The sequence below is a fragment of the Aquarana catesbeiana genome, linkage group LG06 (genome assembly GCF_042186555.1).
Source record: "Aquarana catesbeiana isolate 2022-GZ linkage group LG06, ASM4218655v1, whole genome shotgun sequence".
In the NCBI taxonomy this organism is placed as follows: domain Eukaryota; kingdom Metazoa; phylum Chordata; class Amphibia; order Anura; family Ranidae; genus Aquarana; species Aquarana catesbeiana.
Genome location: NC_133329.1, coordinates 125,937,443 through 125,962,561, shown reverse-complemented (window position 1 = coordinate 125,962,561; position 25,119 = coordinate 125,937,443). Strand labels below are relative to the sequence as shown.

The window sequence follows — 25,119 nt, the reverse complement described above, 5'->3', positions numbered from 1 at the left end:
CAAGAATGAGCCAAGCAGCAAACCTCAGAACCCCAGCAGGCTTACGTCATGTTAACCTTTGCACCCACCCTGTGCATCATCTCCCTCCCACAGACCTCTTCTATATATAAAACTGTTCTCAGTGCTAAAAAAGTAATTGGATGCAAAAGCTACTAATGACTAATGGAACATTTTAGAATATGTATTTTGTTACCTTGAAATCTCCGTGATGAACCATGTATAGTGGCTTAAAGAAAGATGCAGGGTCGGGTATGAATACCCACTCATTCTTCCATAGACTAACAATAAAAAACAGAAAGCAGATAAAGATTTACTTATATTATTAGCAAGGTTGACACAAGGTCATTTCCTCTGTAATAAAATACCTCCTCACAAGATAAAAATTATAACTGTTGTTGCTGCCTTCTGAAAATACCCATGCACTGACTTTAGATGTTCAACACTTCTGAATAACTGCCCATAATACATATGCTACAAACAAAAATCTATGAATTTTTTGTACATAGTTACATAGTTACATAGTAGGTGAGGTTGAAAAAGACACAAGTCCATCAAGTCCAACCTATGTGTGTGATTATATGTCAGTATTACATTGTATATCCACTATACTTGTTCTAAATCAGTGACTCAAAAATGATTGAACCTTTTGATTAGCATGAATGCAGGCAACTAGCATTTTCAGAAGCAAATCAACAATAGTAGGTCACATATCTCTTTTAGTATACGTTTCCTTTAATTATACATTTTAAAGTAGATCTATTCCCAGTCACTAAAATCTCATCCAATTAATCAATCAATCAGAGAACACCTTTTATTCATTGATAATGAATGTGTGCCAAGGCCAAGCCACTCGCACAGACCCTAGAAGTTTACAGATCTCACAGTACAGTGCTAGTTTCCCCAGTGGACCTCCAGATATCAGATTGGCATACCAAGCTGGCACAATATAAGTATGTAAAAATATAATTCCTGGAGTTCAACTTTAAAATGAATTTGTCATAACGGAAGTTGCCATTGCTAACCTCCTCCTGCTGTTTCTCTGGCTGTCTCTGGCTTTTTAATATGTATGATTCACAGACCCAGGACAAATATGAAGCAAATGGAATTCTATGTAAAATCAGAAGTTCTTATCTCATTTCTGTTCTGGTCCGGTGACTAGGAAAGTACGAAAGCCAATGGATTATCACTAGCTGAGCAACTATTTTTTTCTTTAAAATGGAGAATAACCACAGTAGCCCATCTGCTTCTTTTACTACACAATTCCTTCATTAATAATAATAATAATAATAATTTTATGGGAGTTATCATATGTCTGTAAGTGCAGGTTAACTTCAAAACTTAAGTTGACCATCAGCATATATCTTAACAAAAGAGTGGAGTGGGCATACTGTCTGTTCTGCTGCCTTGGAGCCCAAATATGCATCACGTGTGCATAGAGAATGTCAAATGGAGGCCAAGTGGACAGGACTGAAAAGAACCCTTCCCTTCTACTAATGATAATTTTGGTTGTTCTGTAGAAGGTACATATATAAAGTGTTTAAGGACTGTGTAATGGAATTATGTGCATTCCTTCTAGTAACATTAAACAAGATAACCTTGTCCCTCTTGGTCATGTCAATAGAAGCAAAGCAAACTGAGTACAGAATGGTGAACTTTTTGAAGAAACCAACAAAACTGGTTATATATACTGGCTCCATTGGTTCCAATTGGAGACAACTGGCACTGGCACCACAGTTATGGGTTTAGACTTTTACTGCTTGATGGGGTTCCATAGGGCCACCCCTACGTTCTACTACAATAAGGAATGATAAGCTGCAACTTAAAGTAGAACTATAGGCAAAACTTTTTTTTTTTCATTTTGGATAGAGCAAGAGAGGATTATAAGATTTTTTTGCCAATGTCCCATTGCGGACATTTCCTTTCACTTCCTGTCCCATAGCCAAACAGGAAGTGGGAGGAAAAACCTGCAAATTAAGGGAATTCCTTGGGGACCCCCAGGTCACCAGAACGAGTGTCACCATTGGAAGATTTCCCCTCTATTACTTTTCTGGGGACAACCCAAAATTTGGGATTTTCTTCTACTTTCAATGATAATGGTAAACAGGGCAAATAGAGAGAGTGAATCTCCTTAACAGTGGGGGCACAGACAGCAATAAAAACTGACAGCTTTCGAATCCCTCTCCACTCTATCCAAAACTAAAAAAAAAATATTTTAAGTACTTATTGTTTTTACTGCAATCAGTATTACATTCTTCCAGATGCAGCAGGATTAACAATACACCAATCATTTATTTATTTATACCATATGTAGGCTGGAAATTTGTCACCTTACTCCTAGGTCATCAACGCTTCTCGGTAAACAATCCAGAACAAATACTTATTGCTGTTGTAAACACACCTGATAATATAAAAAAAAAAAAGGAAAAAAAAACGTACCACTTTGGCCTTTTGCAAGCAAAGAGAATAGCTGCCACACTTAAAGGACACAGCACCATTATTATAATGACCCATTTTTGCAAGGAGTTTTCTGAAACAAAAAAATAAAATAAAGGATTTTGTTTAAGGTTTTAGGAAAAACTCAAAACAAATGCATGATTAGTCTTTTTTTTTTACTTATATACCATATGAATATTTTTATTACACTGAGATGACACACCCCAACTGAAAATAAAAAGCTTGGGAAGGTGGGTAGAGAAGCTGGATTCTTTATATGTTGTTTATTGCTGTCATGCACTAGTAAATAAAAAAGTCTGAATATTGGTCTGGCAGCTTCTACACACTTTGGGTTGTGGATAAGTGAATTTAGAATTGAAGCACCACACTATGATATTTAAGTCCACATACAAATTTGTCACAATGATAGATTGTTTGCCATTTTATTCCAATATATAACTGGAATAAATTGTATTTGGACACGAATATTACACTGTGGTGCTTCATTTCTAAATTCACTTGAAGTGATTGTAAACGATTACCCTGTAAAACAACCCATTCAGTTTAAAATAGAAATGTAAGGCAAAATAGAAATGTAAGGCAAAAACATCATAAATATATTTTTCCTTTTTTTTATGTGATCGCATTCCCTCTGTTCTTAACTGCATAAGAGCTAGGGGAGGAGAAACAGCAGGACACTGGTCTTTCCAGGGGTTGTGTTTCAGGACAGGTCTGATCATTGAAGGAGAGCAGGCTGAGTTCCCAGCACAGCTAGAGAACTGACCATGGTGTGTTTTTTTGCTTAGTGTGATCAGTTTTAATAGCAGGGGGACTGCCAGGAACACCAGGGATTTCACACAAAGGAAGCAATGCAAAGATAACAGGATAATTTTCATACAAGTACATGGTACAGCAGGCACATATAAGGAATATGGAATGTTGGGTTTACATATTCTTTAACTAAAGTCAAGAAATCAGCTAAAATGTAAGCCAATCGGGGCAGAAGAAAAAAGCAAGTAGGTTGGTTTACAGGAGGAACCAGCTATAATCGGTATATATGTTACTACGTATTACCAGTGCTGATGCTATCTGCTGGGGTTCTCCATGACACTGGTGTACTCCAGCTACCCCAATGGCCACAATATATTCTCTTTGGTTGAGCCCGGATCCTGGCAACATAAATTTCATCATCTTCAAATAGTGATCGCAAGAGGACCAAGCTTTTCTCATCTTCATAAACCTGGACAGTCTTTTGGTTCTATAAAAACAAAGTAATAGAAGAATTGCTCTGTAGCCACTGCTCAACCACAGACAAATTCACTGTATGCAAATTCTCTTACCAGCCAAGATTCAGCATACTTCTTATAGCTTAATTCATAAGCCAGCGTATTGCTTCTATATGTATCTGAGTCATAGAGTGTTCTCCAGGAAAAATTGTAATTCTCAGAAAAAGAGACGGTGAGATTGAGTGGTGCCCGTGGTTTAACTGTTGATGAAAGAAGGTTACAAAAATAAAATATGAATATTCGCCTAAAGCTGATTTACAAACAAACAGCTGAATACACTATTGAAATAAAAAAAATGGGAATGGTGTCATCTACCAAAAGATTTGTAATTCCGCTCAGCCATTTTTGTGATTGATAGACCTCTGCCAAGCAGTGACACCACTTTCTCTGTGAGAGTTCTAGTTGAACTCTAACCACGACATGTTTTTCCCATCCCACACACTCCTAGACATTCTGTTGTTTTTATTTAGCCTCCCTGACGGTATTCCCAAGTGTGGCTCGGGGTTAAATTTCAGCACCATTAGCGGTAACCCCGAGCCACACTCAGGATTACATCTCAGGATCCTGGTGCAGTGTTACTTACCTTGTCCCCAGGATCCTGCGATGTCCCCCGCTGTGTCTGGTGGCTGTGTCCTCCTCCGAAGCCTCTCTGTGCCAGGCTCCGTTCCCTGCGAGCGTCACGACGCACGGGGGCGCAGCCTGGCGGCAAATTAAAAAAACTGTAAAAATCATAACACATACAGTACTGTAATCTTACAGATTACAGTACTGTATAAAATCATTTCACATCCCTTTTGTCCCCAGTGCTTTGTCCAATGCCCTGCATGCAGTTTTATATTATATATACTGTTCTTTCTGTCTGGAAACTTGAGATTGTCCATAGCAACCAAAAAGTGTCCCTTTACGTCAAAAGTGGCTTTAGACCAGCTAGAAAACAGCGATAGTAAATTAGTACACTTGCAGAATTGAACGAAAGTGAATCGTGGGGAAATTTATTTTATTATTATTATATTATTATTTTTTTTAATTATTTATATTTATTTATTATATTATAATTTATGATTTTCTGTTTCAAACTTCATCATACCCGGGATGTCTACTAGACTCTTGTTTGTACAGATTTAAGTGTGTTATTGTTAAGAATTACAGGCCTACAATATAAAACGTCAAATTTCCATGCAAAATAATTGTACCGCTTTCAGCACCTAAAATCCGAAATAATCATACCACCAGGGAGGTTAAAGGGTATAAAAACCCAAAATCTACCTTTTCATTATTTTTGGCATCGTGCCTCACTGTATACAGTTTTCCTGAATCGGTGATTCTCCATCAGGTCCAGATTAGGTAAATTGACATCTCTCCACAACTTGCCCACTCTCCTTTTCCATGAGAGGTGATACACTTGTATCTCACGTGTTACAGTACCCGCATGTTGCATGCAGTTGGTCTCCTTGGATGTATCTACCTCTGTTATGCTAAGTTGGTCTGGATATGCTGCTGGAACATACTACTAACATACATCTGTTATTTATATCTATGATGATTACTTGTGTAGACATATTGCACCCTCATCCTCTCCCCTGAGGATGGAAAAATTACATAACATTTCTGAAACGCATTGGGTTCGGGTCCAGCTGTGAACACCTTTGTAAACCTGGTAGCCTTTTACTCCATGAAAGGCCGGTTTGGTGCTCCAGCTTACCTCATGATCAGGGTGCTTTTGCATATATGTCCAATCATGTTGTGCTTTTTATGTATTCATGTCCCCCCTTGGGAAAATTTTTATTGATTGTAACCAACAAACTTTTGTCATACTTTTTTAATTAATTACTATTATTACGCTTTTTTTTCTTACTCACACCCTCCCCCTATCTGTTTATAAAGTCCTTGTTGGGGTTAAATTTCTTTGTAGTGGCTATTTTCGATGTTGACAGATTAAGTGGGCTCTTAGTGGTCTATGAAGCTCTTTCCTCTGTATACACTTATTTGAGGTGTAACTAAGTCAACGCTTTTATCATTTGTTTAAGGTGTGAGCGCATCTGCACACGCAGTGAGGCAAAGCCTTTAGGAGGATGGCCTGGTGTCAACAAGGCCAGCAAAGAAACCACTTCTCTCCAGAAAAAACATCAGGGACAGACTGATATTCTGCAAAAGGTACAGGAATTGGACTGCTGAGGACTGGGGTAAAGTCATTTTCTCTGATGAATCCCCTTTTTGATTGTTTGGGGCATCCGGTAAAAACCTTGTCTGGAGAACAAAAGGTGAGCACTACCATCAGTCCTGTGTCATGCCAACAGTAAAGAATCCTGAGACCATTGCTTCTCAGCCAAAGGAGTGGGTTTACTCACAATTTTGCCTAAGAAGAAAGAATGGTACAAAAACATCCTCCGAGAGCAATTTCTCCCAACCATCCAAGAACAGTTTGGTGATGAACATGGGCTTTTCCAGCATGATGGAGACATCTTGCCATAAGGCAAAAGTGATAACTAAGTGGCTTGGGGAACAAATCATCAAAATTTTGGGTCCTTAGCCATGAAAATCACCAGACCTTAATTCCTATTGACAACTTGTGGTCAATCCTCAAGAGGCGTGTGAACAAAACAACCTCCACAAATTCTGACAAACTCCAAGCATTGATTATGCAAGAATGGGCTGCCATCAGTCAGGCTGTGGCCCAGAAATTGATTGACAGCATGCCAGGGCAAATTGCAGATATCTTGTAATTATACTTCAGTATACCATAGTAACATCTGACAAAAAGACCTAAAAACACTGAAGCAGCAGACTTTGTGAAAATTAATATTTGTGTCATTCTCAAAACTTTTGGCCACAGCTGTACTGTTTGTAGAAGATAGCTTTCTAATATATATCACTGTACCTGCCTGTAGTAAACCACTGACCTATTTCCTCTGTCCACCAACATTCAATGTCTGTCTGAGTGGAGTTAGACAGTTATATTTACTGCTCTCTAGTCTATAGTCTAGGCCAGTGATGGCGATCCTTGGCATCCCAGATGTTTTGGAACTACATTTCTCATGACGCTCCACTACATTGCAGAGTGCATGAGCATCATGGGAAATGTAGTTCCAAAACATCTGGGGTGCCAAGGTTCACCATTGCTAGTCTAGGCTCATGTATACTAGAGGCACTAGATGGATGATGACACTGATGGATGGATGTCTTCACTCACAGCTCTTGCAAAGAAAACACTTAACACTTAAAAAAAGTAATATCGAAATCACGTGACCTCCACTAAACTTGCTAAAAAGTATGAGGTGCTACTTCTTATTTTAATGACTGTCTTTTCCTGTCTTTTTTCTAATACTCTTTTCCATATTGATTGCTTTTACTTTGTCTTTTTTCATATACAATTTACATTTGCTTTAAGCCCTGTCCCCTTCCAGTGAGGGACCCTTCCTTTTTTAGGGCCCATGTACACTGTTATGCTTTAATGCACATTTTGCAATGTTTCAATGTCCCCGTAATAAAAATTATCTGTTCCTATCTCATTTTGAAAAATATGACATGTCTATTTTCATTTTTTGTGTGTTGGGAGACCCATTGACGTCAGTCAGTACATCAAAATGCAAATAACATATGGCAAACAGGTATTAACAGCTTTGGTTGATAACCATATCCACTCCATATTCTAAACTGAAAAATGCTTTGGAAATGTGCATCAGCATGCATCAAAAGGCATGTCAACATACAAAGGAAACACACCAGCAAAAAATGCACCTTTACACACACACACTTAAATGGGCCCTTAATGGGGTGTTTAGTGAATTTTTTTTTTTAAATCAGCACAAGGGACAATACCTACAACGAATGTCATGTGTTTCTCATGCTGATAGCTGTAGTTTGTTTTTAAACCTTTCTTCCCTCAATAACCCCCCTGCCCTTGCTGCTGTAATATTCCAATGTCACTCTGGAATGGGACCTGTCATATGTACTCAACAAGAGTGCCAACTGTGCCCGCCCTTTCTGCAGCCCTTCTCTATTCATAGAGTTTTACTATAGCTTCTATGGATGAAACACGGTCTATAAATGAGGAGAGGTGGATGAAAGAAAGATCGCGCTCGCAAATGTAAACAGTGTTTAAATCACACATGTGAGGTATCGCCACAATTGGCAGAGTGAGAGCAATAATTCTAGCACGAGACCTCCTCTGTAACTCTAACCTGGTAACCGTTAAATTCTTTTAAAGCGTCTCATATGGAGATTTTTAGGTACAATAGTTTATCTCCATTCCACGATTGTTTGCAATTTCAAAGCATGACATGTTACATATCTATTTACTCGGTGTTACATCATATTTCACATTATACAAAAAATTGGGCTCATTTTACTGTTTAATTTTTTTTAAATTCCTGAAAGTGTCTTTTTTCCTCAAAAAATGCGTTTGAAAGACCGCTGCGCAAATACCGTGTGACATAAAATATTGCAATGATCCTCATTTCATTCCCTAGGGTCTCTGCTAAAAAACATATATAATGTTTGGGAGTTCTAAGTACATTTCTAGCAAAAAATATGGATTTTAACTTGTAAGCAACAAATGTCAGAAACAGGCTTAGGCGTGAAAGGGTTAATAGAGATTTTCATGCTGGTTATACTGGGTAGTAATAAGAAGCAATGTTAGTGATTTGGAGTCCAAAGGAGTTTAGATAACCATCTGCTGAATTGCCACTCCAAGAATGAATTGTTTAAAATACAATAGGATTAGGTCAACAATCCCTCTAGACCTCATATCTCCATAGTAGAAGCTATGTTTTGTCATATTCCGTGTCTACTGCAATAAAAATATAGCTTGGCTGTTGGCTTACATTTTTTTCCTATGATGAATGGTCCACAATTCTGAATTAAAACATCATTCCCATTGATGGATGCATTTATGAAAATTGTGCATTCAGTGTCATAAGTGAAGTCTTTCATATCAATGGTGCAGGTGTACTCATGTTTGTCACCCGATGCACTCAGTTCACAGTTCTCATTTTCCTCTTCAAGTGTCCTTTAAAAAAACATAAAAATATAAGCCAACCAGATATTTTGCATGTGTAATATTTAAGTATGAAAAGGAAAACTAGGCTTTAGATGGGGTGTAAACTGAGTAAGAAAGTACTACAAAATCTGTTATTTTGACCGATCAGAATTTTGTTTCCATTCCCTTACCTACACTACATTAAAGATACTGGATCTGACAGATCACTATGAATGATGTGAGCCCTTAGTGCATATCATTGTATGAGATCATTATAGCACAAAGAGATTTTGCAACATTCTTGAACTATAGCAGAGCACTCCTTTTTCTGTGCAAAAAAAAAAAAAAAAAAAAAAGTTGCTTACATCAGACATGTGCTGCTAAATGCTAATGCCCATTGATTGAATTTGGAAGAAGGTTGTGGTGAGTCCTAGCAGGTTCAACTCGCCTGAGGATGGGAAAATGTCTTACTGCATTTTTTTTTATCTTTTAAACCTTTTCCCACATATGGCATTGGCAATTAATAAACTGGTAGATTGGTTGATGAGACTGTAGAAACTGTACATGGTATGTATAATAAACAGACTGCTTCCTATATTACTGTAGGTAGGTGGGCAGGTAGTCAGCACTGGCCTCTGCTAACCTGAGCTTTCTCATTTGAATCTTGATATTAAACAAAGTGGTCTCATGACCACTGCTTACTACTGGTGCTAGAGAAAGCCTGGCATAGGATTAGTGTGTCTTCTGACATGGACTTTGGGCACCATCTTGGGGGAGCCTGTGTCTAAAGAGACACAGGGGTTGATTTACTAAAACTAGAGAGTGCAAAATCTGGTGCAGCTGTGCATGTATAGCTTCTAACTACAGCTTGTTCACTTAAGCTTTGACAATAAAAACTGGAAGCTGATTGGTTTCTATGCCGAGCTGCACCAGATTTTGCACTCTGCAGTAAATCAATCACACAGAGTTCTTATGAGCATTGGGTGGTCATCTTGGGGAGGCAGAGCGCTATAGCATTGTCTGCATCACAGAGGTGCCCAGCGCGGGAGGTGCTTGGAGGAAGAGACAGATAGGCTTGCCTACTTGACCAAAAAAGCTTTGGCTATTCTTCTCTTTTAGGGACAGTTCACATACATGCTGGGCCGTTTTCCCTGCATTTTTTCAAAGGAGTCCGCTGCAGTTTTGTTCACAGGTTCAGGTGCAATTCAGGTACAAATTTTTACTTGAAATCGCTACTGAACCAGACTAAAAAAGCACAGAACTCTTTAAAAATGCACCACATATGTGAACCGGCTCCATAGAGAAGGCTGCCAGTTCACATGTCATGTTCAAAACGCATCCAATTGGCATATATGTGAACGAAGTCTTAACCTCCCTGGCGGTATGATTATTTCAGATTTTAGGTGCTGAAAGCGGTACCATTATTTTGCACAGAAATTTGGCGTTTTATATTGTAGGCCTGTAATTCTTAGGAATAGTTCACTTAAATCTGTCCAAACAAGAGTCTAGTAGACATCCCGGGTATGATAAAGTTTGAAAAACGAAATAAAAAATTATAATATAATAAATAACTATAAATAATTAAAACACATAATAATATAATAATAATAAAAATTATATAATAATGTAATCAAATCAAAAACACTGAAATTTGCTCAGTTGCAGAATTTTAGCTTTTATTACTTTTAGTGTTTGATGACGGATCTCCCCACAAATCACTATCGCTCAATTCTGCAAGTGATTATAATTTATTATCACTTTTTTCTAGCTGGTCTAAAACCACTTTTGATGTAAAGAGACAGTTTTGGTTGCTATGGACAATCTCCAGTTTCCTGGCAGAAAGAACAGTTTTATATATATAAAACTGCATGCAGGACACTGGGCAGACCACTAGGGACAAAGGGGATGTGTCATTATTTGATACAGTACTGTAATCTGTAAGATTACAGTATGCTGTATCTATACTGTGTGTTTCACTTTTGAATTTACCGCCGAACTCCGTCCCCGTGCGTCGCAACGCTCGCAGGGAACGGAGCTCGGCACTGTGAATCGAGCGAGACACAGCGGCTCGCCGATCACAGCGGGGAGACATCGCAGGAACCAGGGGACAAGGTAAGTAATCTCTTCCTGGATCCTGCGATGCAAGCCCGAGTCTGGCTCGGGGATACCGCTTTTGGTATGTAAAATCCACCCCGAGCCAGACTCGGGAATACCGCCAGGGGGGTTAAAGTGGTTGTAAACCCTTATGTCTTACTTTTATCTATATGTAAGCCTAGAATAAGGCAAAAGAGGAAGTAAAACCCATAGGGGTTTACTTCTTCTTTAAGGAAAGGCACTCCTCCCACAGTCCCTGACGTGTAACAAAGTAGCAGTAGGGATGGTGAGTAGTGTTCCCAAATTGTTCCATGCTTAAAAAATCTGCAGTGGTGACCAGGACTCTTTAAAATCAGCAACATTAAGGTTTGAAACAGCAATAAATACAGGGGTTGCACAAAAATTTGGAAACACGTGGTAAAAGAACAAAATTGTTAGCTAAAATGGTGTTGGACCGCTTTTGGCATCCAACAGCTTGAATTCTCTTGGTAATTGACAAATATACACTCACCGGCCACTTTATTAGGTACACCTTGCTAGTACCAGGTTGGACCTTGCCTTCAGAACTGTCTTAATTCTGGTGTTAATTAAGGTGTTGTAAACATTCCTCTGAGATTTTGGTCCATATTGACATGATAGCATCATGCAGTTGCTGCAGATGTGTCAGCTGCACATCCATGATGCAAAGCTCCCATTTCATCACATCCCAAATGTGCTCTATTGGATGGAGATCGGGTGATAGTGGAGGCCATTGGACAAGGGGGAGGAGGAGGAAGAAGACGCATGGAGGGGAAGGACTACCCACGATGGCTCAGCCACCACGGCTCCACTCCCCAGCTCGGACAAAGGAGGGAGGAGGACGGGTGATTGGAGTCATCCCGGGCATGCAGGACCTAAGGTAAGGAGGTCGTCTGTTGGGGGTGGTGGTTACACTGTGGTGTGGTGTTGTTTTCCCTGAAATCATCTTCACGGAGGGGGGGTAGGGGGGAGTCATTCGTTTTTCACCTTTCGAGCACCAGCCACCACTGGGTTTTACTGGCCAATTCATATAATAATAAGCATTTCATGGAGTTTGCTCTGTGAACACAGTCGGTCACCCACTTGGTATGGGTGCCATTAGCACTTTCTGGATGAATTCAAAGTGTTTTCTGATTGGCTGAAGTGGAGAGCATGCATCACTTCTCCGCCTCTCCGCCTTGCCCAATGCCTGGAATTCCTAGAATTCTTCTTTTTGTTGTCCAATAAAGTGTGTGTAAGTGTGTGTGTGGTACATAAATAATTAAGCATTTTTGATACCCTCACATTTTTGACAATTAGGCCTGGGTAACCATTCTTCTTACCATTCTACAGCTGATGAATTCAAATTGATGCTGGTTCCATCTTTATCATTGTTATATTTGCATGTCAAGGTGTCTATGTAATCGACATAACAGAGGAGATGTCCGCAACCTGCAACTGCAAGATCAAGAGATACGAATAAGCATGGCAAAAAAAGATGCGTATGCAAACTTTAGCCTAAACTTTTTTGAGAGATTGGGGTAGACTTAAAGCATCTGTCAGTTGTTTATTGTGGTTTGTATCTGTAAAAAAGGCATAGTCCACCTTTTGAAAAAAAATTATAAATTGCACAAACGAACAAAAAAAAAATAGCATTTATTCATTTTTTGCATTGGAGCTTGCAGAGCATTGCAACCATGATCAGTGCATCATGGGGGTTCTGTGCACAGGCATCTGCAGACTATTCCAGCTTCAGGTCCGTTCAGGGGTGTGGACCTTCAGTTATGGAGCTGGAGGAAATAATCAATGAATGATGAGGGATGTGAAAATCAGAATCATAATCAAGAACTACACACTGGGATCGACTCCTTCACATGTCTTTATTATTTCACAAGCATACAAAATGTTCTAGCCCAGGCACAGCCCCTCCTTGACGTGTTCACTATTAAAGTGTTTAGTCATGAAAAGTCATTAAAGTATAGCTAAAGGCAAAACTCTATTTTTTACTTTTGGATAGAGTGCAGAGGGATTGGAACATCTGTCAGTTTTTTACTGCTGTCTGAATCCCTGTTGACCTGTTTACCATTATCACCGAAAGTGAAATTTTGGGTAGTCTCCAGAGTAGTAAAAAGGAATCTTCAAATGGGGAACTAGTTCTGCTGACTCTGGTGACATTTAGGGATTGCCTCACTTTAAATTGATTTCCTCTAACTTTGGCTATGGAACAGGAAGCAATGGGAAGTCTGCCCAATGGGACACAGATGGCAAAAAAATCTGACAGGGGCTATGACGCTATCTTAAGATATCGAAAATGGAAAAAAAAGTTTTGCCTTTAGTTGTGCTATAGGCGTATTATGGTGAAGCCAAATATTAGCAACTAAAACCTCTATTTTTAGCGCAAACAAGTTAGACAGTGTTTTGTTTTTTTTACTGGCTAGATAGTAGGTGTCCTAGGAATTTTTTTTTTTTTTAAATAGCAGTCTTTTTTTTTTTTTTTTTTTTTTTTTTATGAACAGGACCTTTAAATATTTTAACAGCGACAAATGAGTTTATACAGTAAATTTGGATTTAACTTAATGAGTGGCGATGAGTCATTTCTTTGAAACATTTATTGCTGTCAGTATCTGAGTCAGCACAGGTTTTTGCTTAGAGGATTTGTATTGATGTGGCTTAACGGGGAAAAAAAGAGTCTAAAGTGTAGGTGTGGTTAAAGTATCAGAACCCAAGTAACACCGCGCTGAAAGCACAAAATAACTGTACTTACTGGTCATTGTTATGCTGCACAAAGATAATAACAGGACCATTATAGCTTTACTTCTCCTTTTCATCTTTCTAATGGCTGTTGTTTTTTCCTGAAACCAAAAAAAGAACCACTTTATTTATTTATTGCCAAAAGGCCATTCATGTGTTTAAAGTGTTTCTAAAGCCTTAAGTTTTTTTTTTTTTTACCTTAATGCATTCTCTGCATTAAGGTAAAAAAACCTTCTGTGTTGAGCATCCCCCACACATCCCCGTCACAATATATTCCACAATAAAAGAAAATGATTATTTCACAGTGAATCGTTGACCTTCCTGCCCTATTATATATTGTACAAGTCTTTTATTGTATTAGAGCCAAATGATGAACAAGACTCTAGATGGCGATGAGAGGGGGGATTCAATGATTAAAAAAGATGCATTTTGTGGGTTCCAATTATCCTATTTCCAACGTATAAAGTCAGCCATGCTTGGTCAATAAATACAACACATTTTGTGGGTTCAAATTATCCCACTTCTTCCGGTTCTGAAATGAAAAATTTAAAATTACACCACAATGCATGCCCTTATTTGTTGATTCATTGATGCATTTTCCTGAAGGTAAAAGGCTCTGATAGTATATTCAACCACCTTCAATCATAAAGTCAATTGTGGCCACACACAAATCCCTCCGGATCTTACATCATTTTCATTACTAATAAAAGTAGACAGGTATACTTAAGGCCTAAGCCCAGGCAAAACCTTTGTTTAGTTTTGGATCGAGTGAGGAAGGGAAGGTTTTTTTGTCCTTGTTGACAAGAATCCCCTACGTCCTTTACTGGGGACAGTGTGTCACTAGGGCAGGAAGTGAGGGGCGATCTCCCCAATGGGGTAAAGTATGTGATATTAACTAAGCGGTTCTAATGCTAATGCACGCAACTGAAAAAATTATTTTGTTATTGTTTGCGTAGAGAGGAAACTAGAGGAAGTTTGCAGACAGCATTAAAAACCTCAGCGGGGCTCTACCCATTCTACACGCCTTGCAAAAAAACAAAGTTATCTACAAAGAAGTGTGCTGTATGAAATGACCCTCAAATCCAATCAGCTTCCAGCTGTCATTTCTGAAATGTAGGTTATGAAAATGAAATTTGACTGCTGATGGTTGCTACGTGTAACAAGAAATGTTCCTGTTAGCAGACTATTGATACATCAATTTCCTGTTATTTTCAAAAACCTTTAAAGCTTATTTCCATGTTTCCAAGCTGGTCCAAATGTACTGTTTCCTTTGCTAACTGCTGCACTGGCTCTAAACACTGTATGTACCCCATGTAGATTCTGCTACATAGAGTACACAGTGCTGGGTTCCAGCTGTTAAACAGAAAAAGACTTCCCATTTCACACCCAGAAGAAAATAGAGTCAATCTGAGCTCAACCATTCAGATGCAGCTTTGTATTCTGTGAATCAATACAAAGCTTTCACTGCTGAGGCAGAAAGAGTGATGTCATCGGCCCGCCCCTCCAACTCAGCCAATCAGTGGAAGCTTTGTATTCATTCACAGACTGACCAACTCATATTGTTCTGGGTGTGAGACGGGAAGTCTCTTTCTCACATCCAGAACCCAGCACTGTGTACTGTATGTAGTTGAAGCGTACAGTGCTTAGAGCCAGTGCAGCACTTAGTGAAGCTTGGTCCAAAAAAAACAATTTAAAGTGCAAGGAAACCTGGAGATCAGCTTTAAAGTGTAACTTTAGTCAGAAAATTAAGTCCTTCTAGATCACTTCAAGCTGGCTCTTTTTGCAGGTATAGCTATGCAAAACATTAATAATAAGTGTCTATATTGTTTAAAACAGAAGTATGGGTTTGCACTTTCTTCTAGATTAATACTTACCTAGGTGGATGCAGCATCAGTTCAATGCTGCATCTGTCCCCTGGCGCCTCTGCACTGAGAACCGAGCAATCGAACAGCACCGATCGCTCGGTTCTGATAGATCCCTGAGCAGAGAGCTGCAGAATGTCAGTCAGCGGCACTCTGCTCTGCCCCCTTCTTTGCTCACTGGAGCACTGGGCTGTGGAGGCCATCCCGCCATCCTCCCATGTGCCTGCAGGTTGTGCTACCTGAGGGTCTGCTTTGCTGGAAGCTGCAGAGAGCTGACTGAGGGACTGTTGTCTGAGAATCTAGTTTTGTATCAAAGGAAGAGAGTGTTGCAAGGATATTGGAAGGAGGCAACCAGTTTTCCAAGGATGTTTGTGAGTACATACTGGAGCGAGATCCCTGAGACATTTGGGCTGAGGCCATCCCTCAGATGTTAGAGTCAGCTGCGTGTGTAGACATAGGAGGACATAGTGTCCAGTGTCTTGAAGAGCTTAGTCTATTTAATTCCCAGTGAAAAGACTTTGCTTGGATTGGCCACCAGAGGAAAAATACCATCCTCAAAGTTGCTACAGGCTATTAGTTCTATAGAAGATAAGTGTCCTCCCATCTCTACATAGTTTCTGGAGTACCTCACTCAATTCCAGGTAACTAACACTAACACCATCCAAGTTACCCAAAAAGAAAAACACCAAAAAGAAAACCCTAAGACCGTTCATTAAGCCAAAGAGTGACTGTGACCATGTGCCTGGCTGTGGGGCAACTGTTGGGAAAATGAACCCTGAGCATCTATCTAGCAACTCTTATGGGGGTAGCGCTTCAGTAATAAGGCTAATTTTGTAAAACTAATTTTGTATATTTCAAAAATAGGATACTCAATGTAAAATAATGGGCTGCAGGAAATGACAGATGTAGTGTGAATTGTGGTTACTGTCTGTCACTACTGACATATCCTCACACCCTCACATGGAGTGGAAGGTTAAAGCAAAGCCCACAACACAATGAGATGGGCACTGTTATCTATTCTTGTAAGACCACAGGCTACAGTCAGACCTGATAACCTCTGCTATAGTAAGAACCTTCACTATTTATTCTCCCTTGGACATTTCCAAAGTGCCCAGAACAGAGGTACATTTATCAAGCAAGTTACCAACAAATTTAGAAACAAATCAGCTGCCTGTAAGTTACTGGCGATATATTTGTAGATTTTTGCCGAACATTTGTAAAAAAGTACATTTGATGCCTTGATAAATGTTACTCAAAAGTGCTTCAAATTTTCCTTTGCTGTTACCTTTGATTTTGGAATGAATGGACTTTCCCAAATGAAAACCACACTCACTGTTTGATAAAAAATGTTCTATCCTGTTCCTTTGAACTTCCTCGTCACTGCAGTTGACAATGAACATCGATCTGATCTCAATAACCATTAGAAAATCGAACCAACAGTATTAAAATGAAAAATTTCGAACAAAATTCTATTAGTGTACAGTCAGATTCAGCAAAGCCTTTGTAACCCATTTTAATGCATATTTTGACCCCTGCCCTTCTATTGCTGGGGCAGCAGACGGTTACAGATCGGCAGAGGTCTTTGAAAAATTTTCCTCTAAAGATGAGACAGATTTTTTATCAAAATGAGACCGATTTGAGACATTTTAGAAGTTGTCACAGCAGGTTTAATTCTACCCCAGTGCTATTTTCCAGTAGCTGAAGGGAACTTATGAGTAAGCCCCCCTTTCACATCTAGTCTTTTACCGCAATGTGAATCAACACACCTTACATGCGTAGACACATTATGGTGCCATTCATTTTGAATAGCACTGCAATGCACTAATGAAATATAAGGGACGTTTTGGTGTATAGGAAGACCACTGATTTGTCATTGACTGATGTGGCATAATGCACATTAATACATGCGCATTAACGCACCACACTAACGCTAAGTATATTTAAAGTGGTTGTAAAGGTTGATGGTTTTTTACCTTCATGCATTCCATGCATGAAGGTAAAAAAACCTTCTGTGTGTTGCTCCCCCCCACAGCCCCCCTAATACTCACCTGAGCCCCCTCTCGATCCAGCGATGTGCACGGGAGCCTGGGCTGTCCCAGGTCTCTCTACTCCTGATTGCTTGTCAATCACAGCCAGTGAGCCAATGAGGAGAGAGCAGGGGGTGGGACCAAGCCGCGGCTCTATGGACGCACTGAGTGGGGCTCGGGAGGGAGCTCACACCAGTGCCCCCCATAGGAAGCAGCTTTCTTTAGGAGCACTCATCAAGGGGGAGGAGCCAGGAGCACCAGCAGGGACCCGAGAAGAAGAGGATCAGGGCTGCTCTGTGCAAAACCATTGCACAGAGCAGGTAAGTATGACACATTTGTTATAAAAAAAAAAGCTGAAGTCTCAAATCCGCACTGTTCCCATTTATCACTGACTGACTGTGTGCCAGAATTAATTGATGAATGTCCCACCACAGTGTAGTGATCTATTTATTTCTATCCCTTTTGAAAGGGCAGTGGGAGATGTTTCAGCACCCCCACCTACCCATTACTTCCACCCAGTGACAGTGGACAGAGTTTCCTCTGATTATGGGTGCAGACCTTCTGTGTGCAGCAGCCTTCCCCACTACTGTCAATCACAGCCAGTCAGACAAAGAGGAGAGAGAGGGGAGGGGCTAAGTAGTGGCTCTGTGAGTGAATAGACACGCAGAGCAGTGGCTTGGGAGCGAGCCTGCTTGGGTGCCCCCATATCAAGCTGCAGGGAGGGACCAGGAGGATCAGGGCTGCTCTGTGCAAAACCACTGCACAGAGCAGGTAACTATTATTTTTTTTTTATTTGTTTTTTTAATTGCCTTTAATATCACTTTAAGGCGAACATGTTCACACTGTTTCGACACGGAAGTTGCACAACATCTTATCTGATTTTGCCCAGCGACTTCATGTCCGACTCCCATGTGACTTCAATGAACGGGATCTGACTTTAAGTCTGGTATGGATCTTGAGGAGGAAACCCATGCCAAAAAAAACAAAAAAAACGGCGTAAGGGTCCCCCCAAGACCATACTAGAGTCTTATCCAAGCATGCAGCCCAGCAGGGCAGGAAAGAGGGGGGATGAGCGAGCGCCCCCCCTTCTAGACCACACCAGTCCACATGCCCTCAACATGGGGGGTGGGTGCTTTGAACTGCTCTGCGCCCACCCCAAAGCTACCTGGGTGGTAGTTGCGGGGGTATGCGGGCAGAGGATATCACCTTGAGACCCCGTCCATCGTGACGTCACACGCCCCATGGCTATATAAGAACTGGCAGACACTGGACCTGACACAAGAGTGAAGCCTGGAGGGAGAAGCGGAGGGAGAATAAGCAGAGGGAGAAGAAGCAGAGGGAGAAGAACTGGAGGGATAAGAACACGGAGCTATGACAGGGGACATTCTTCATTTTTAACAAAGGACTTTTCCAAAACCGTCTCTTGTTTTTTGTAACACTACACTTATTTTTTGGTGAATGGGTACTTGTTAAAGGGGCTTCCAGATTCTGATAAGCCCCCTGCCTGCAGACCCCCACAACCACCTCTCATGGTTGTCGGGAAGAGGCCCCTGTCCCCATCAACATGGGAACAAGGTGCCTTTGGGGTGCACCCACCACCCCACATTGAGGGCATGGTCCAGGAGAGGGGGCACTCGCTCGCCCCCCCTTTCCTAACCTGTCAGGCTGCATGCTTGGATAAGGGTCTGGTATGGCTGTTTGGGGGGGACACCACGCCGGTTTCTTTTTTATTTTTAAGGTGTAGGGTTTCTCTCAAAATCCATACCAGACCAAAGTCTGGGGGGAACTCCACGCCATTGTTTTTTATACTGCCGTGGAGTTCCCCCTCAAGATCCTCAGAGCACAAGTCGCATGCCAGAAGTCGGATCAGTTAAGATGATGATCCGACTTGAATGCGACTTACATTCAAAGCAATGGGCTGAAATCATGCCCAAGTTGGACCAAAGTGGTGCAGGAAGCATTTTCAAAGTCGGACCAGTTAAGACAGCTCTCATAGGTAACCATTGATTTTGACATGTCATGCGACTTGTGCTTAGGAAGTCAGAGCCTATGTCAGACCAGTGTGAACCGGCCCTTAGGCACATTTTTTATCTACAGAAATTTGTGCATTTATTATTTTTTCCTTAAGGCCCCTTTCACACTTGTGCGACTTGTCCTGCGACTTGGGACTGCAAAGTTGCATGACAAGTCGTACCCCATGGTTTCCAATGAGTACCATCCATATCTGTGCGACTTCAAGTCACACCAACTTCAAAGCAGTCCCTGTACTACTTTGGTCCGAATTTGATGCGAGTTGAGGTCAGTTTATACAGGCATTCCCTGAAATCGCGGCAAAATCGTGTCAAAATCGCAGGCCACAAAATCATGGTAAAATCGCCACAAAATTGCGCGACTTTCAAGTCACGGCAGTGTGTAAAGGGCCTTAAGGTGAACTCTTTAAATCCCTTGAGGATAATCATGGGAACAAAGCAGATAACAGAGTTGCAGAGGAAGAGAGCCCAGGAAATTGTCAGCTCACAACACTTCTGGCAGAATCAACAGGTTTTTTTTGCACTTATTGAACGGATATAACAAAATACCTTGAAAGGAATATTTAACAGGCCAAAAGGGCTGAATAACAAAAATTGATTATTAGAAATGACATATACTTTAAGCTCTGCACACACATTACAATATCTAATCTCTACTAACAACTCTGTAGTCCTCTGATTGTATACATATCAATTCAATAGTCTAGGTAGGTACTCTTATTACATTGTTTTACTAATTCTAAAGAGATTGTGATTGAGATTGTGCAAAATAAATTCAGATTTTAAAGTGTTTGTTAAGCTTAAGCGACTTGCCATGCGATTTGACAGTTTAAAATTGTATGTCAAGTTGCACTCTATTGCCAGCATTAGAAGCAGTCAAATCGGTCCGACTCTATCAGAGTCGCACTGATTTTGAAAGCAGTTCCTGCATGACTTTTTTCAAGCCCAGCTGCGACTTGCATAGACATCTGTGCATGAAGTCGCACCTGAAGTAGCACTAAAACACTACTTTGAAATCGTGCTGCTTCACTTGAAGTAGCATAATTTCAATGTGGCAATCGATGTGACAGGGGTGTTATACTCATTAGTTCCTATTTCTCAGTTGCTGTTTTCCATGCCTCTCAGGTCTTATATCCTGCTAGATTTCTGTAAACAACAAATTAATACAAGTATATGAGGCACAATGAATAAGGAATATATAAGATTTCAAAAAAATGATACTGAAAAAGAGAAAATATCAAATGTGGTCTCCTTTAAAAATGAAAGGGGTACTAAACTCAAAGCAAACATTGATTATATTGCAGGTCACCAATTCTTAGATGTGATGTCTGCATTCGTTTTCTTTTGTAGGCTTTCTTTTTTTTATAACTATCTTCTGAAATTTGAATTTCAAATAGAATAAATTTGAATACATAAGAAAAGAATAGAATAGAAAAGTATAGAATAAAAAAGAATAGAATTCAAAAAACAATAGAAGTGAATAGAATAGAATAGAATAGAATAGAATAGAAAGAATATAATCATCTCCCAAAATTCAAAAAGAATCAATTCGAATTTGAATAGAATAGAAAAGAATAGAATAGAAAAGAACAGAATAGTATAGAAAGAAAAAAACACAGAATAGAAAGAATATAACCATCTTCGGAAATTCTAATTTTGAATATAATAAATCTGAATTTGAACTGAAAAGAATAAAGTATAAAATAAAAGAATAGAATAGAATAAACAAATAGAAAATAATAGAATATAAAGTATATAACAATATAACCGTTTTTCGAAATTCGAATTTTGAATAGAATACATTTTAATACAATAGAAAAGAATAGATTACAATAGAAGAGAATAGAATAGAAAATAAAGAATAGAATAAAAAAAACAATAGAATAGAATGGAATAGAAAGAATATAACCATTATCCAAAATTTGAATTTTTAATACAATTCGAATCGATTGGAATTCGGAAAATTCGAATATATTTGAATACGCATAAACTAAACGAATTCCGAAAACGAATTAAACAAATTTAACTAAACTAAATTATGTACATAACGAATCGAAACAATTTTTTCATTCTGCACATGTCTAATCAACATTTATTTATGTATGCAAAAAAATTTTATGCCAAAAGGAAAACTGAATACACAACAAAAAAAGCCAAAAAGGGTTCAAACTCCTCTGTGCTCAATCAAATGTAAAAAAAAAGTTTTGACTTGAGTCAAGCTGGCCATACACGAATGGATTTCTGAATGAATGTCACACGAACATAAGTACGAAAATTCGGATCAGTTCATCTGATTACTTGACAAATGTTGTTTGAAAGTACTTAAAAAATTCAATTTTTTGGATTTGATTTTGAAATGAATGGACTTTCTCAAATGAAAACCACATAAACTTCTAGAAAATAAATCATGTGAGAAAAATGCTCCACCCTGCTCTTTCAAATTCTCTTGCCAGTTCAGTCCAAAGCAAACATTGATTTGAGCCCAATAACAATTAAAAAAATTGAACAAATGTTCTAAAAACAAGAATTTTCCAACAAAATTTTACTAGTATATGGACAACTTGACACATAAATAATAAATGATAACCAACTAAACAAATACAGAGTTTATCATACTCATTCAAAAGACAGATGGGTCATTGGTGACAAGTTCAAAAATTACCTGTGTTTAATTGTCCATCATGGAGAATCTATTTAGATGATCACAGGCAAGCGTAGTGACTCTACAAATACAAGACAGCCGACTGAAGAGACAAAAAATGATATGGATCTCAGTAGGTTTCTGTGTAATTATCACGTATGTCACTGGTGTCATACGTAAGGATGTGGTGGTGTGGGATGTGTAGACAAAACTGAACCTACATGTTGTACTTCTGTCTCTGAGAAGGTGGGTGAAAAAAAAATACATATTCATGATGACGTCAGAGCAATCAACCAAACTCACAGTAAACATTAATTAATTAATACATTTTTTACTTTAGTAATAAATATAATTGAGCAAAGGAGGGATCTAGGGGAAGTATTTTGTCCTTCAAAGAAGATTTTATTGTACAGTACTATTTACTTTTCACAACTTTGAAGGCTGCCAGTACTTAATCCACAGCTAAGTTTTATCCCTTCTCCAGAATAAGCATTGATACCTCAGTCTTCTGTTCCCTCTTCCTGCACCAAGAGCCAGACCATACAACCAACGTTGTATCCTGGCCTAAGCCAACAAGGCCCAGGCCTAGGGTAGCACTTTGCAGGGGGGCAGCACAGAAAGAGTCCCCGCCAGCTTGCGCTACACAAGTTAGTGTAGCGCCAGTCTTATGGGGCGGACTGGGATAAGAGGTAAATTAGCACCCCCATAAAACGGCCGCACTGCTTCTGGTATGCGGGTGGCCGGCATTCCGCAACTGTGGGGGGCGGCACTTCTAATTTTGACTGTCCTCTCATCCTGGACCACAAACCTTCCTCACTGGGCTATATTTTTTTCTGCTGCACCATTGGCATGGTTATATCTTCTTAGTCCTCTCCATAAAATTATCAGAAATTTGTGCTTAACCACCTCGCTGTCACATTTTGTATGACAATTGCGCGGTCATACAACACTGTACCCAGATGAAATTGTTATCATTTTTTTCCCCACAAATTGAGCTTTCTTTTGGTGGTATAGAAGAGTGACAAGTTTGAAAAAAAACACAATATTTTTTACTTTTTTGCTATAATAAATATCCAATTTTTTTTTCTTTAAAACCAATTTTTTCCTCAGTTTAGGCCGATACGTATTCTTCTACATATTTTTGGTAAAAAAAAAAATCGCAATAAGCATATATTGATTGGTTTGCACAAAAGTTATAGCATCTACAAAATAGGGGATAGATTTATAGCATTTTTATTATTATTTTTTTTTTTTACTAGTAATGGCGGCAATCTGTGATTTTTATCGTGACTGCAATATTGCAGCGGACATATCGGACACTTTTGACACATTTTTGGGACCATTCACATTTATACAGCGATACGTGCTATAAAAATGCATTGATTACTGTATAAATGTGACAAGCAGGGAAGGCGTTAACACTAGGGGGTGATCGAGGGGTTAACTGTGTTTGCTAGGGAGTGTTTCTAAGTGTAGGGGGAGGGGACTCACAAGGGGAGGAGACCAATCGGGGTTCCTCTGTACTGGGAACACACCATGGGTCTCCTCTCCTCTGACAGGACCATGGATCTGTGTGTTTACACACACAGATCCACGGTCCTGCTGTGTTACCGGCAATCGCGGGTGCCTGGCGGACATCGCGGCCGCCGGGCACACGTACCAGTGCCCAGTGACACGGCAGGTGCACGCGATTGCCATCGGCGGCGCACGCACCCCTTGGTGGCCCGGGAAAGCGAGGGCGTCATATGACGCCCTCCCGCAACGAGAGCTGCGCCGCCTGGCCGTCAATTGACAGCTGGCAGTCGGCAAGCAGTTAACGTAGAATTAGAGGCAACACTTTTTTTTTTCATTTTGGATAGAGTATGGGAGGGTTATAGCCCCTGTCAATTTATTTTTTACCATCCCTGTCCCATTGCAGAAATTTCCCTTCACTTCCTGCCCCACAGCCAAACAGGAAGTGAGAGGAAATCTATGCAAATTAAGGGAATCCATTGCCCCCCCCAGGCCCTCAAAACTAGTGTCCCCACTCAAAAAATTCAGGGCGGGTCTTAAACAGCAAGGGGTGTGGCCTTGACAGGAAGGGGTAGGTCATATTTAAATTTAAATTAGGGGGTCATGAGTTTAGTCAGGCCTAGGGCAGCACAAAACCTAAATACACTACTGCATACAACTTCCCTGTATAATATACTGTATATATATATATATATATATATATATATATATATATATATATATATATATATATATATATATATAGTCCACAGCGTCTTCCTGCTATTTGCCTGTTAACCACTTCAGCCCCGGAAGGTTTTACCCCCTTCCTGACCAGAGCACTTTTTACAATTCGGCACTGCGTCGCTTTAACTGCTAATTGAGCGGTCATGCAATGCTGTACCCAAACGAAATTTGCGTCCTTTTCTTCCCACAAATAGAGCTTTCTTTTGATGGTATTTGATCACCTCTGCCGTTTTTATTTTTTGCGCTATACACGGAAAAAGACCGAAAATTTTGAAAAAAAATGATATTTTTGTTCTAAAAAAAATCCAATAAACTCAATTTTAGTCATACATTTAGGCCAAAATGTATTCGGCCATATGTCTTTGGTAGAAAAAATGTCAATAAGTGTATATTTATTGGTTTGCGCAAAAGTTATAGCGCCTACAAACTAGGGTACATTTTCTGGAATTTACACAGCCTTTAATTTATGACTGCCTATGTCGTTTCTTGAGGTGCTAAAATGGCAGGGCAGTACAAAACCCCCACAAATGACCCCATTTTGGAAAGTAGACACCCCAAGGAATTTGCTGAGAGGCATGTTGAGCCCATTGAATATTCATTTTTTTTGTCCCAAGTGATTGAATAATGACAAAAAAAAAAAAAAAATTACAAAAAGTTGTCACTAAATGATATATTGCTCACACAGGCCATGGGCATATGTGGAATTGCACCCCAAAATACATTTAGCTGCTTCTCCTGAGTATGGGGATACCACATGTGTGGGACTTTTTGGGAGCCTAGCC

At 39.7% G+C, this 25,119-nt stretch overlaps 1 protein-coding gene across 6 annotated transcripts in view; it reads right to left on the bottom strand.

The window, feature by feature from the left end:
• The window catches only part of IL21R (interleukin 21 receptor), a 77,444-nt gene that overhangs the window by 18,334 nt on the left and 33,991 nt on the right, over positions 1-25,119 (bottom strand). For 4 of the 6 annotated variants that reach the window (XM_073636767.1, XM_073636768.1, XM_073636769.1 and 1 more), the window contains 8 exons: positions 22,121-22,202; positions 13,553-13,640; positions 12,132-12,246; positions 8,543-8,727; positions 3,774-3,919; positions 3,508-3,691; positions 2,437-2,527; positions 194-278 (listed from right to left, as the gene is read on the bottom strand). In XM_073636767.1, coding sequence (XP_073492868.1) covers positions 194-278; positions 2,437-2,527; positions 3,508-3,691; positions 3,774-3,919; positions 8,543-8,727; positions 12,132-12,246; positions 13,553-13,616 — 870 coding nt within the window. In that variant the 5' untranslated portion in view covers positions 13,617-13,640; positions 22,121-22,202. The remainder of the gene's footprint in view (positions 1-193; positions 279-2,436; positions 2,528-3,507; positions 3,692-3,773; positions 3,920-8,542; positions 8,728-12,131; positions 12,247-13,552; positions 13,641-22,120; positions 22,203-25,119) is intronic. The other 2 variants (XM_073636772.1, XM_073636771.1) reach the window with 2 other exon arrangements.